We start from the raw sequence: 14,620 nt of genomic DNA, 5'->3' as shown, positions 1-14,620 counted from the left end.
TATGGGCCTCTATCACTGTCGTCCTTTGCCATGCCGCAACCATGTTTATGGCGCGCCCTCCAGGAGCCTGTGCGGTGCACCCAAGTTTGTTAGGGTGCCAAGATGGACCCACGGCAATGCGCATGGCAGGAGGGCGCACGCATAGAGCTACCTCAGTGTTCTGGTACTGCGGCACTCGCGAGAGAGCTGCGTTGGAGAGGAGCGTCTAATAAGTGTGGATGTACACTGCCGTGTTTGCGCATGCGTGGAAGCGAAAGCGGCGCGCCGGCGTCGACGCTGCCCTTGAGGCCGTGTAGCGGCGCGGCCTCTCAAGCGCGTGTGAGGGCCGCCACTTGTCTCGCCAAAGCACGCGCCGTGCACGCGAAGACCACCGATTTTCCTACAATACCGAGACCGCCAAAGCTCGTGATTCCAAGTCTCGCTGAAATCGGTGACTTGCCTGACACCCGCCAGGAGAAGCGGGACTCTGAACAGCGTGTCGAGGTCACGTAGTGGGACAGAGTCGACCAACACAGACGCGTAGCTGACGAAACTTCTGAACAATTCAATGCCTTGCAAGACTGCTATGCAGACCAGATGGGGGACAACTTACTGGCAAATCATATACAATACAAATGGGATTCAAAATAAGTTAATAATAAACCTGACAATCAGGCAGAATGGAGACGTATATTTTAATAATCGAACTCACTGCTCGATCATGTGCATTGGCTTTGTCTTCTTTCGCATCAACGCTTGGTTGTCACTTCTTCATGTGCGAGTTCTTTGGAGTAACACACAAATACGCGGGATCTTCTGTGACATCCGTAAATGTGTAAAGAACTTCCGGATGAGAATGTTGGTTAGCTAAAAAAATTTTGATCAGATAACTGGTTCTCAGGAGCCGTGCCACTAATTATTATATGGGGAGGTCATTATATAAGACATGTCGGCCATAAGTCACTAACAAGTGCTTTAACGACAAAACGAAGGATTGGCTGTGGAAGAGAGTATTTTGTTTATAAAACAAAGAGTCTTCTTGGGCAACAGGCGTTAAAAAGGTTAGTGCTCCGATAGTAGCCGAACGCATGACAAACATCTGTACTTATATCGCGGTTCAGATGGACATACCCCAGGTGGTTAAAATATTCCGGAGCATAGACTGCGAAGCAATGGAGCACTAAACCAGAAGCACCAATCTTTCCACCTTCATGATGTACCAAATAAAAACCAGCATTTAATGTAACTAGTACCCTAAGCGCAGCTCATACGCAGTATGCCTTGCATGCTACCGACTACATGAAAATGTGGTCAATTGTTTAAGTGGTTGCTCTGCTAGATTGAACAATCAGCTGATATAGCAAATTATGTGCGCAGTTAAGAAGCAATGTCGCACATGATGCTGAATGATAATAAAGCTAATAACTGTGACCCTATTATTCTTAAGTAGGAAAATTTAAGAATAAGGTACATATAAAAATGGATACCATGCTAATGTTGAAAATAGAGCACATCCCCATAAATAGAGCCAAATATCGCTTAGTGCGACAAGCATCCGAAACATTGATTTCCTTACAATGTCCTCAAAGGTATGCCAATAATGCTGACGTTGGGTCCGAGATTTACTTAAAGACGTCTTATGTACGAGCATAAAGAATTTTATAATGAGTTAAACTGAAAGGAAGTGGACAGATTTCGGTGTAGAAAGGGAATATGCATGAGACTGTGGTGAAGCATGAAGCGGAGCAGGGGGCGCAGGAAAAAACCGCAGGACAAGGGCTTACTGCCAATTGAAATGTTATTGTCTGCTACGGGGTGTTATATAAGAAAAAAGAACCGAAGCAAAACGACATAAAAACATCAAAATAGGGAATAAAAAGATAAAGATGAAAATAAAGATGTCATCACCGTACACTGCTCGGTCGATCGAACGCACATCATCGCTGAATCGATTATCATGACACGCCAAGTACGGCCATGCATACGTAAGCCGTCCCTGGCCTTATCATGAAGGGATAGGATAGGATAGGAATAACTTGAAATGCCCGCAAACGGTGATTTAACGAGCCGTGACGCTGGCCAAGCGTCGACCCGGGGTTATACTCTACTCTGCACTAGCCCCGTTGGGCCCGTTTGTAGTGGGTCACGAGGCTGGTACTTTTTGAGTGCACCCCGGGTCTGCTGGACGGCCCATTGTTGTGAGTCCTTGTCTGTAGACTGCAGTGCACTTTGAAGATCACGAAGGGAGTTGGCATTCTTAGACAATGGCAGTGCGGCCAGTGAATGGAGATGACATCGTTATTTGGCAGCTTCATCTTTATGTTTTATTAATTTTTATGTCGTTTTCCTTCTGCTTTTTTATACAACCCTTTGTGTCAAACAATAAAATTTCAGTTGACAGTAAGCGCTTGTCCTTTTTTTTTCATGTGTCCCCTGACCGGCTTCGCACTCCACCACACAGTCTTATGCGAAATGAACTATCCCAAACCATCACCCTTGTAAGGTAGGTACAGTAGTCGCGTTTACTCCAGATTACACACAGTGTTTTACGTTACGCAGGCATGAGTTTCTTTTGGCTGATGACCATTTTCACATGGCAGTGCAACGCTGGACTGGGTCCAGTGGCCGAACAGACATGCTTTTTAAGTTTTCAGAAGGCTAACCTGTAGTCCTTTGACACAGTTGCTGTTGACTTCTTGTATGGATCCGCCATAATTTGCTAGAGGAGGGTTAACTTGTCCGTAGTGGTAAAACCGCTTAGTCCACAAATAGTCCAGTGTTGTCTTGGTCATGGGATTGTTGGCAAGTGCTGTCATGTTGGCAACGTTCTTACAAAACCTAAACGTGAAAAACATAAATAGACATAAGTCTTGCTGTCACCGATCACACGAAGGCTACATTATCCTTGTGATGTAAGTAAGCATCCGGCATAGCTAATCACAGTTTGTATAAGCATGCTCTCCTTTACAACAGTCGTGACAACTCTTCAGACATCTTGCGACTCCCATAGCTTCACTCAAGCAGGAGTGGATCTCTGCGATAGATTGGAAATAATGTATGCCTCTAACTATGGATTTCAATTGACGCATTTGAAAGAAATTGGTTGAAATAATCAATCATTCGATTTAGTGAAATACATCAAAGAAGAAATATATTAGTGAAATACATCATGGGAGCCAAATTTTTTAAAAATTATCTGATGTGATTTCACGTTTGAAATTTTAATTTTCCTTTGCCAAGTTGTAAGTGACAGCAATTGCTATGTTTAATTGGAACACTTCAATTACTCATCTGAAGCATTAAAATGGACTCCAGGCAACAACTTGTACGGTCAAATACTTGCAGAATCGTTCAATAGAGTTTCCAGTTCAAGGTGTCTCTAGCGCCAACCTCGATTTATAGTAAACTCTTCCTTGTATTTCCATGTACCGGCTTCGACAGTGAAAATATAAATACATTACAGTAACACGTGCGATATTCTCAATGCGTGCTTGTGAAGTAAAATTTGGATATGGTGAGACGTTTGAGCTAATGCTAGCCATATTCCTAAACTATATAAGCCTCGGCAAGTTCATATGGCATGTCCGTTCACCTTATCCAAAACACAGTCAGCAGTCGTATTCTGTGTGATTATTTAGTCACCTGACCATTCTGTTGCATGCATTTTTTGTCCTAACGTGCTGGAATCAGTTGGCAAATGAGACATTCGAAATACTTGCCGAATGAAAGATCACGCATGGAAGTGTCATTTCGAACTGCTTACAGTTACATGTTTTAGTCTTTGCGCACGTAAGAAAAAGAAATCGCGAAAGCAAGACATTATGTTTGCATCGCCCATCTAACGTGTTGGCACCGCACCACACTCAAAAGTTTGGTTATCGGAAAAACTGCTAGATTTAGTCAGCGTCTCCAACAGTGCGGCTAGGCATCAATAATATAGGTGTTCTGTTTGATACAGCTTGAAGTATTAAGTCGGATGAGAAAAATCTTTGCAAATGCAATATCCCAGCTATGATTTCACGGTAAACCCTGCTTATCGGTGGTCGTTCATCCGTTTTGTAGAAACCTTGTCAACAATGCAGTCGTGTTTGTACATTTAAAGTTGAATTAAGAGTACGGCGAAATATTCCAAATATATTATTATATCAAAATTCATTTCTGCAAGCTGTATTTTCAATCATTCAGCAGCCTAGGTATGTTAGTTTGCAGACATTGCAGTGGTTATTATAACAACTATTCTATGGCGAGGTTCTTTCATTCACTGGCCGCATAGAAGCATGCACCCAATTGTGGGAAAACGTGTGGCATGAACATGTTTGATGTTCATGCCATGAGAGGAAATGGGCTGTAACACGTGCATGCCTTCAGGCCGGTTTTCACTTTAAGCGGCTTAACAATTTTTGAGGGCAATAGACTTGCTGAGGGATGAGGCCAGTTTTACCAATAGTCTCGAATTTTTTTTTCGTTCTGACTTCTACACTTATGTCTCCAATCGTGCAGTTCAGTAATGCCGCACGCAAAAGTGTACTAAATAATGGCTAAGGTATAGCAGTTCACATTGCATTTCCAAGGCAATCGCAGCATGTACTTGTAAGTGATGCCGATTCCAAACTCCGTCTTGTTCTGCTTTTCGGCATTCTCCACGATGATGTCAAAATTCCGGAACGAGTAATACTTTGTTGGGAAGAGCTCCAAGCCAAAAGGTTCGTAGAACGGGTAGGCCACCACAATCGAGCAAAGCCCGTCCGGTGGGACTCCCAAAAGATGTCTTCGGAATGGCGATTCTAGCGTGCAAATCAGTGAGTCGAGCGGCAGTGGCCTCTCTGCGGGAGAAAAAAAATAAGGTCTAGAGCGCGCGCTAGTGCGATAGCTAACAGCAGATTTGAAAACTATTCTACACCTTCACTTGCGCGTTTATACCTCCAATAAAAGAATTTAGAAACTATTTATGACCCTGATGGGCACCATTCCCAGCCCTATTGAGCGAGCCGCTCTTCGTCATGCTCGTAAGACAACTTAACTCTTAACGCCAAACTACACGGTCGCTTGCCAGCATGCCTACTCGTGCGAAGGGGGTGCAGAACAGATGTTGGAAATGTCCACACAAAGCGAAAGCACTATATGCCCCATTACGCGAAAATCTGGCGTTGTAGCCGGCCGTGTGACCGAATAATGGCACCAAAAATGGCTTCTGGCAGAAATGCTCGAATTGACATCAAATTCCTAAGGGATGTTCGTGTCTCATCAAGTTGATGTCTTTGAAAATAATGTTTGTTAAATGTCGCTCTGGGTGGGATTGTGACCTTGGTATTTCGAGGGGCGAGAAGGGCACGCTTGCATGACTCCAGATCGGCTGCACGGTTCTGGTTGCCTAAACGCGTGCCTAGTGCGTACGTCACTGCACACGTCACGTCGCAGCCATCTGGCTGATTGAACGTTTGGCCTAGGGCGTACGTCTTGGGCACGTGACGGTGCAGCCAATGAACAGGAGGTGGCGCCACGTCATTAGTGTATAAAATGAGGGCATAAAAGAAAAATCACCAAACTACACTTGAGTATCGTTAAGCTCTTACAAAAATTAGCTTAGACGGTCTATAGAGGGTACATTAACTTCTTGTAGACGAGTTTGCTATTCTATAGGCTTACTTCTTTATTAATACAAACTGTTTAGACTGTTGAAAAAGGTGATAAAGATTGTATCTATTTTTGTCTACCCGCATTCTATATATAGTCGGTCCATAGGAAAAATTCGACAAGGTGTTTGTTTCTTTTTGCGCACTTTTCCTCTATAGACTCGCTATAGAGGAAAGTCGTTAAATTCTCTATTTATTGTTCATTTCTGTCTAACATTGTCTATAGAAGAAATCCGATAAGATGTTTAGTTCTTTTTGTCTACTTCCTTTCTATGCACTAGATATAGACAAAAGTCAATATTGTGTATATTAATTATCGTTCGTTCTTTGTTTATAGACTGTCTATGGACGACAGTCGATAAGGTGTTGATACTATTTGTGTACTCCCGGTTTATAGATGGTCCCGTTTATAGATCTCTTATAGAAGAAAGTCGATAACATGTTCGTTTCTTTTTGCCTACTCTGACTCTGTAGACTACCTCAAGAGCAAAGTCGATACAGCCTCTATTTACTCTTGCTGACCGTTCGTCTACAGACTGTCTATATAGACAACAGATGAGAATGTATACATTCCATTTTGTCTATTCCCAATCTGTAGATTTCCTCACACCCTTAGACACACGCACATGCGCACATTCAGGTGCACACGCCCACACACGCATTATACATGGTGTCCTAGCTAACTTGGAACAAAATTTTAAATATACCCAAGAGCTCTAGAAAAATCGTACCAACTGCATAGTAGCCGTAGTGGTATGTACTTACAGCCAGTATTTTTTTTCATCACGAAGCATTACATACTTAATTATCTTAATTGGTGAACTTTTTAAAATTATTGCTTGAATCGCAAACATATCAATTACAAAGTAGGGCACCTCAAATAACCTCCTAATCAAGCATTTGTTTAGTGCTTAGCCTTGTCTCGTTGGCTTTAATGAGAAAAGCAAAAGCGCGTGAAACATTCAAAATACGAAATAGGTACGCACTCACGGGCCTCTACTCAAGCGTTGCCAAGCGAATATCCACGGATACACGGCGTTACTAACGGCGGCAGCTCGATAAAGTGATTCATGCTATGTCATGGTCGCGGCATCAAGAGAACACGCCGCTGACGCATTGATAAGCTTCAGTGGAGCCTGGTAGGATGCGGCGCTAGGAGAATATATATATATATATATATATATATATATATATATATATATATATATATATATATATATATATATATATATATATAAATATATATATATATATATATATATATATATATATATAGGAGAATATATTTAGGAGAATATAGGAGAATATATAGGAGAATATATATAGGAGAATATATATTTATATATATATATATATATATATATATATATATATATATATATATATATATATATACAGAAAGAGAGAGAGAGAGAGAGAGACAGGGTGTCCCAGCTAATGTGGACTAAGGTTTTAAAAGTACCCACGAGCTCGAGAGCCATCGTTCCGACTGCCTAGTAGCCGTAGTCGTATGTACGTACGGCCACGATTTTTTTCATCACGAAGTATTGCTTTATTATTTATTTTTAATTAGTGACCTTTTTTTATTGCTTGAATCACAAGCAAATCCAGTACAAAGTTGTAGGGCACATCAAATAACCTCCGAATCAAACATTTATTTCGTGCTGAAATGGTCCTGCTTCTTTTTCCGAGAAAAAAATAATCCCGCGAAATACGCGAGGTGCGCACTCGCACGCCGCTAGTCAAGTGCCTACAAGCAACGAACGAAACTGCTATCGTTGTGAATATACTAGCATAGGTGATGCTTTCACGTAAATGAGAAAACCGCTCCTCACTACACGGCACCAATTCCAGATTATTACAGAAATATATACGGCTGCATTCTCCTAGCGCCGCATCCTACAAGGCTCCACTGAAGCTTACCAATGCGTCAGCGGCGTGGTCTCTTGATGATATATATATATATATATATATATATATATATATATATATATATATATATATATATATATATATAATAAAGGAGCATATTCCGCGACATGCCAATGATGGGTGGATCGCCTTACTGGGCACAATCTCTTAAGCTCTAATATCTGCGGCAGGCGGTGCTGTTTGCAATCCTGCTGCCTACGTCCAGGCGTTCTTCATTCAGATTTTCATTGCTGATCTTCACGGCAAGAGTGGACGAAGTTCCGAACGAAGGTGTACATCCCCCGCCAGTAGTAGTAGTGCCCAAGTCGCTCATACATTTTAAAAATGCCAGCGTGGCCATACGGGGGGTCGGGATGGAGAGAGGAAGACATTTCTGATCTCAAGGCTCCTGGGACGACGAAGAACCACGTATCTCCCTCTGATGCATACTTGCGTCGGTACAGAAGATTATTACGGATCGCAAAATGAAGAACTTTGCGCCGAAATGCTCAAAAGGCCGGAACTGTTGAGGTATCCGAGAGCAGGTCGAAAAGGATGCAATTCAGGGGTCATTATATAGTTCGATAGCAATAGCGTCAAAGTCAAGAGAAGAAAACGTGGGCTCACAGGGGGACAGGGGGACAGTGGCCTCTAGCGAGAGCGGAGAGCGGGAAAGAGGGACAGCGTCGGAATACTTCCACCCGGAACGATACACCAGGCTTATCTCGAACTCCTGCATTCCCAGGGTCCAGCGAGCGAGGCGGCCAGATGGATCTTTGACATACGAAATCAAATACTGCGTATAGTGGTCGTTCACTGCGTCAAAAGAGCGACCTTATAAGCCACGACGTATAAGCCACAACGCATAATCCACGACGTATTCCGCCTGGCCAGTATGACGCTATGCGCGAACAGCGCCTAGGACTTCACCACTTGCCTCGGTATGTACTATCGGCCAGAAAAGTAAACGGACATCGCCTTAGGTGGCCGGAGCACATGCGGCGCCACGCCGGGGCGCTGCTATCTCGCTCCACGCGCTGACGACGAGAGTGCCCTGAGTGACACCAGAGTTCGCCCTCTCTCTCTTGCGGGGCCTCATCATGCTTGATAAACTTATAGTGCACTGTTCGGTTGTTTTGCTGCTGACGGCCGCGACGAACGGGACCGTGCTTCGCCGGTGGTCCGGCACATGACACTCTCGTGCAGTAGCGGGTGGCCGCGGGGCATCAAACGGCGGCACTGACAAGGAACGAAGAACGGTTCTGGTTGTTGTTTAGCTGATATTTGCCTTATATTAGTGGATGTCGTGTTCATATTAGTGTCGCATGTGGCTTCATATTAGTGCATGTCGCCAGCATCCACCGCTTCTCGATTTTAGGCAACATTAAGCAAGTAGCCGCAACTAAACCACACCCTTCGGATTCTATCTTGCCACAAAATAAACGTCATCTCTCCTGTCCGAATTTCCTTTCTTTCACGCCGCGGGCCCGGTACTTCCCAGTAATGAACGCCATGCGCGTTATCAGCATGACATAGCAATCCCGACAGGAAAATAGCGGGCGCAGCGTTTTCAAGAAACGAAATGCAAGCAAGGCAGATGGCGATCATTGTTTTGTGGCAGATATACACCCCAAATGGTGTACCTTTGTCTAAGAGAGTACAGTGACGGGCGCTTTGTCACGTCGGCGCGATGAACTAGTGGGAAGCGCTGCGCGGAAATCCGAAGCTATAGTGGCGGCGCTCTACGACTCGATGCCAGAGCGAGTAAGCCAAGTCATCGCGGTCGCCAGCACCTCTTCATCCCACTGACAGCCCCTTTAAAGCATGGAATGCTTCCGTGAATAAGCTTTCACGACTTACTAGCTATTTTGATTCGTCTTCCCAATTATCACTACCTGGACGTAAAGTTAAAAAGTTTCATAACGGCCCAGGCATTGTACTATCTAATTAAAGCCGTTTTCATAGGCGTCGCTGGCATAAATAATCAATCCACTGCTGTAGACAATGATGGAAAAGTAATCTCGACAGAAAAGCCGCGCCCTAAGTAAAGCTTGGCGCCTGTAACTTATCGCACTGGCGTGAAAGAGCGCGCGTCACCGTAGCCATCCATACGGATACTTGCGTTATGTTGCCCAAAATCGAGCAGAAGTGTATGCCAGCGACATGCACTAATATGAAAATTAAGGTGAAGATCAGCGAAACAACAATTAGAACTGGTATTCGTTCCTTCTCATTGCCGCGCATTGATGCTCGGCTGCCGTCCACTACTCTGGGACAGCGCCGTGTGCTAGACAACCGGCAATGCACGGTCCCCTTTCGTCGCAACTGTCAGCACCAGACCAAACGAACGGAGCACTAGAAATTTATCAAGCGCGACCAAGCCCCGCGTGTGAGTGAGGGTGAAATCTTGCGTCACTCGGGCCACCCTCGCCGTCAGCGCGGGGAGCGAGATAGCAGCGCCCCGGTGTGGCCACGCAGCCGCTACGGCCACCTAAGCCGTGGTCCGTTTACTTTTTTGGCCGACCGTACATCGGTAGGAGCTTGAGGGTTAAAACGACGAATAGATGGCGTCTAGAGAAGAAGGCGCAAGGTGGCGAACGCATGGTCGCAGGCACGGGACCAAGGTAAGAGGTCTTCGGCGCCACGAAGCAGTTACGCGAGGGATGATAGCACCGGTGCAAAATTTCGAACAAAACGCCGGAAATGAGCGAAGCAAGGCCATCTACATTTTTAAGGTGCACTGCTTCTTTGCCCTTTAGCGGTGATTACGCAATGTTTCCAACCTAGAAAAGTTGCGCAGGAAAAAGCTCTTGCGGTCATTTTCCGCAACACCGAAGGGTTGAAAGCACGTTGTGGGTGCATTAGACAAGAATAATTGGAAAAGCGCTCGGGTTGTCCAAGTTAGTGCTGTCTTTTTTGTGCCTTCCCAAGGGGTTACATTTATTTCTGTGGAACAGCGCTGATCTACGCAGCGTGGACAAACTCGAATACTTATATCTATCAGCATCACGGCATGTTTAACTCGGCCCGGCCGATACACGATGCAGGCCCGGCTTCCATGTGGCAGACACAAAAATCAAACACGTCCACTTTAGATCCAATTATAAAAGAAGCTGAAGGAAATGCTGTATATAATATTGATGCCCAATTACGCATTTCAAATTTCGCGCATCTATTTTCTTAACATACCTAATTTTTTTAATAAATGGGCTGTATCAAATTAAATAACCTGGATTCCCAGAGCAGCTACACATTACATTTTATTCCAGATACAATAAACATTGTAAAAATGAGATGTCGTGGGTTTCAGTTGTATTTTTTTTTAGAGAAATCAGGCCTGCCACCTAGATATAGTTCTACCTTAAGCAACCTCAGTGAAAGAACTTAAAGGCCATAAAGAAACACCTAAAGGCCTAATATGCAAACAAAGTTGCAAGATAACACATCGAGCTCTTAAATTCTCGGAACATCTCGCTGCCTGCTCGCACAAAGATTACTTCACTGCAAGCTTTGTTGGTGCTGAGAATTTTCATAGTATGCACAAATTGAGAGGAACATTGCTCCCATGTTTACCGAGTGTCTCAGGAGTAGGAAGTGTGCTGTTAATCTTGGGATGTTTACTATGAAATTTATTTGCTCCAAATGTTCCTAGGTATTGTAGTGTAAGAAAATACATCTCGATCGCCTAATACAATACAGATCCACAGGCAAGTCCGCATTTGTATTTTCCCTCGAAATAGGAAGAATGTGATCTGTAGGGGTAGGGGAAGTGTTTTTTTTTAGGGTTAATGGAATACAAATCGTATAAGCGAATCCAATCGAATATCGAATAATCTGGAATTGGTGCCGGGAAGTGAGGAGCTGTTTTCTCATTTACGTAAATGCATCACCCATGCTAGTATATTTACAACGCTAGCAGTTTCGTTCATTAGGTTAGACGTTATGAGGCGTTGTTTATGAACACGTGCAGATGGAGCATTAGAAGCAAACAATGACATTATTTGCACACTCATCGCTCACGGTTGAGCGGGAATGCTGGCGCTTTATGTGTAAAGGTCTGATCAAAGGTAAAAGCACAGAGTGACCTAGCACGCACCACTGCGTGCCTTCTACGTGATCTCCAGAGATTTTATCTCCAATAGATAGTTTCTCATATTTCACCTGTATTGTGGCCGTCGAGATTAAATTTCTGAGAATTTCGCTGAAGTTCTCTGCTGGATCACACACAGCGCGTTCATTGACACATTTGAAAACTATGCAAACATGGGTCCTACAATGTAAAACTATTCCAATCTGTTCTTATTCCAATCTCCTTATGTCAAATATACGTAATCACCGACGGAAGGATCGGCTTGTAATCAACAGCGTTGTTTGCAAAGTCAAATCAAGCACGCTTCTCGTTTTTAGGAGGCCACTTTTTTTTCTTTCAAAGGGAATAGCATTGCCTACATCAAGCAGTTTTTTTATCTGATTTGCTGCCAAGAGGCGTGGGGCACGTTCAGTTGGGGAGGGTTTCGAAGGGGCCAATTCAGCATAGTGATAATAGATAATGGGTGGTGCTGACTTCTTCGATTCGTCCTCTTCCCCATGGCATGCGATGTCCGGTCGAAAATCAGGGCGGCGTGCAACGGAACGTTAAAATGGCGCCAGAACGGATCCTCAGCAAAGCGTTGGTAATTCAACCTCGTATACGTGCCGACAGGGTTCGATAACGTCACCCTGACAATCAAAATCACTTATTATACGCAAATAAATCATGCTCCCGGACATCTCCCCGGTGCTATCCACGTGCCGCTATCTCCTACTTCTTTCGCAACCGGGCAGTCTAGAACTACTAAAAAAATTAGTTTGGCAAAATTATATGTTTTTAGCCTGTACTCGTCCCTTTACCGCGATGAGTTCGCGCTCTTCTGTGACGTCGCGTAACAGAAGGCGAAGTGGGCGCAGCGCGAAAATGTTCGACCAATAGCAGAGCGCTAACGTCGAAGAAAGGTATCGAATCATAAATAATTATTTTTTCTTTGTTCGGTCTAATGATATATAATTAGCGTGCAAATAATATATCAGATGAGGCCTTCTCACGGTTTGCATAACGTCGCGCGACAGACAAGCGAAGAGGTGAGGAGGGTAGCCCGAAATTTCGTTGAACAATTGTGGAAGTCTGGAATACCTTAACGTTATAGCTCTCAATTATTCGTACCTACGAATAAAGACTAATCAATTCTAAGGCTCAATGGAATCGTGCAATAGTCGAATCCTTATTTGAATGCTGGGTACATATTTAACCCTTGGAATGTACTTTAATAAGGCGTGTATTCGAGAAGAGTTGCTTTCTGGGACACTTGTGCAACGGCGAAGCAATTAAAATGTTTAGGGAGTAATTAACGAGTTTTAGCTAGCTCATGATATATACATCGCAATAGCGTCTGAAATACCTAATGAATGTTTTTTTTCTCTGCATCTAATTGCTTGCACTCTAAAATGCAATTGAGCAGTACGCCCAGAGTGGAAACAACACACCACAATATGCAGCATTGTTTGTCACTGATTTGGAATGAAATAGACGCAAGCAGCTTAAGGTCAAACCACAACTCACTCGTATTGGGATCCACTGTCGTTATTGGTATCGACGTAGTCGTAATTTTTGGAGTAGATGTTGTAGTCGTAATTTTTGGAGTAGATGTTGTAGTCGTAATTTTTGGAGTAGATGTTGTAGTCGGCGTGGTAGGTGGGCTTGTAGGTTTGCTTGTTAACATTCTACTGGTGGTCGTGGGCAGGGTGGTTAGCGGTACTCTAGGACGGGCTGGTGGTCGAGTACCCGTTGTTACCCCAGGGTCTTCCGGTACTGCAGTGCCCTCGGGTTCTCCAGTGCCTGCCGTTATTCCAGGTTCTGTCGGTGCTCCAGGGCGTGCCTGTCCTCGTGGAACTGTCCTCCTCTGATCTCCTGTGCCTGTCAAAAACAAGCAAAAAAAAGGAAACTTTGTAATGCGATTCAGCCTTTAGTTTTCGACCATCGTTGACAATGCTGTCTTGAGCGTTTTGGGAGTGAGAATGGGGTATATATACCATAAAAACCTATTATGAGGTCTTCTCATTGCATTATCGCGTTGCAACGTCGTAATATATCTCAAACATCCCAGGATACATTTTGGCAACCGGTCAAGGCCGTGCGTTTGTGTTATTACATGTCCCATCCTTTCATCTTGCATTTGGCAGCGGTGACAGCCAGCAGACGCAGGACTAATCAGAGTGGTTGTTCTACTACAGGTAACCTGGGACTCACCGCAAGGAGCTGCTAGCACGAGGGTGTCCTTCACTGGAAGCTTGAAAGCGGCGCAGCATCGGAAGCAGCCCTGCAGCTACCCAGTGCGCCATTAACCCCGGAGACTTGCCGTGACGAACCGCTAGGTGCAAGGTGCCCTTCACCGAGGGTTAACGAAAGGCAACGCATCGGCATCACCCGGAAGCTTCCCACAGTGCATCAGCAAGAATATAAAAGGAAGCGCTCGACATTCATCGTAGCATTTGGCAGCGGTGACAGCCAATAGACGTTGGACTAATCATAGTGGTTGTTCTACTACAGGTTGGTGCTGTTTTTCTGTCTGTTACATACGCGTTTTATTTTATTTTATTTGTCACCGCTGCCAACTTGCTGTGTCATTTTGCTTATTAAATTTCTTTTTGCACATTTAGCAATTTCTACACTTGTTGATGTCGCAGAAGGAACGGGATGCAAGCTCTCACCTGCGCGAACTACGTTCCGAGATGAAACAAATGAAAGAGGGACTTGAATTCATGGAAAAGCAATTTGAAGCAATGAAGCAACAGTTAATGGAAGGGCGCACCGAGAGAGAATGCTTAAGGAAGGAAAATGACAGGCTGAAGGCTAAATGCAGTGAAAATGAGTAAATCATTGAAGAGCTGCAGAAGCGAGTTGTTAATGGTGAGCAGTACTCTCGCAGGTCGAATGTGGAAAAAAAAAAGGCTCGCTGAGAAGAAAAATGAAAACATCATTGATCTTGTAGGGCAGATTGGTGATGTCGTTGGCGAACCCATTTCTGCTGGCGATATAGAAGTGTGCCACCGAGCACCGACTC

General features: G+C 44.2%; 1 protein-coding gene across 2 annotated transcripts in view; it reads right to left on the bottom strand.

Moving 5' to 3' along the window:
• LOC135917826 (uncharacterized) overlaps window positions 1-14,620 on the bottom strand; it is a 103,472-nt gene that overhangs the window by 38,356 nt on the left and 50,496 nt on the right. For both annotated transcript variants that reach the window (XM_065451427.2, XM_065451428.2), the window contains 3 exons: window positions 13,120-13,473; window positions 4,568-4,802; window positions 2,643-2,817 (listed from right to left, as the gene is read on the bottom strand). In XM_065451427.2, the coding sequence (XP_065307499.1) occupies window positions 2,643-2,817; window positions 4,568-4,802; window positions 13,120-13,473 (764 nt within the window). The remainder of the gene's footprint in view (window positions 1-2,642; window positions 2,818-4,567; window positions 4,803-13,119; window positions 13,474-14,620) is intronic.

The sequence above is a fragment of the Dermacentor albipictus genome, chromosome 3, assembly GCF_038994185.2.
Source record: "Dermacentor albipictus isolate Rhodes 1998 colony chromosome 3, USDA_Dalb.pri_finalv2, whole genome shotgun sequence".
Classification (NCBI taxonomy): domain Eukaryota; kingdom Metazoa; phylum Arthropoda; class Arachnida; order Ixodida; family Ixodidae; genus Dermacentor; species Dermacentor albipictus.
This window is presented reverse-complemented; position numbering and strand designations above follow the sequence as displayed.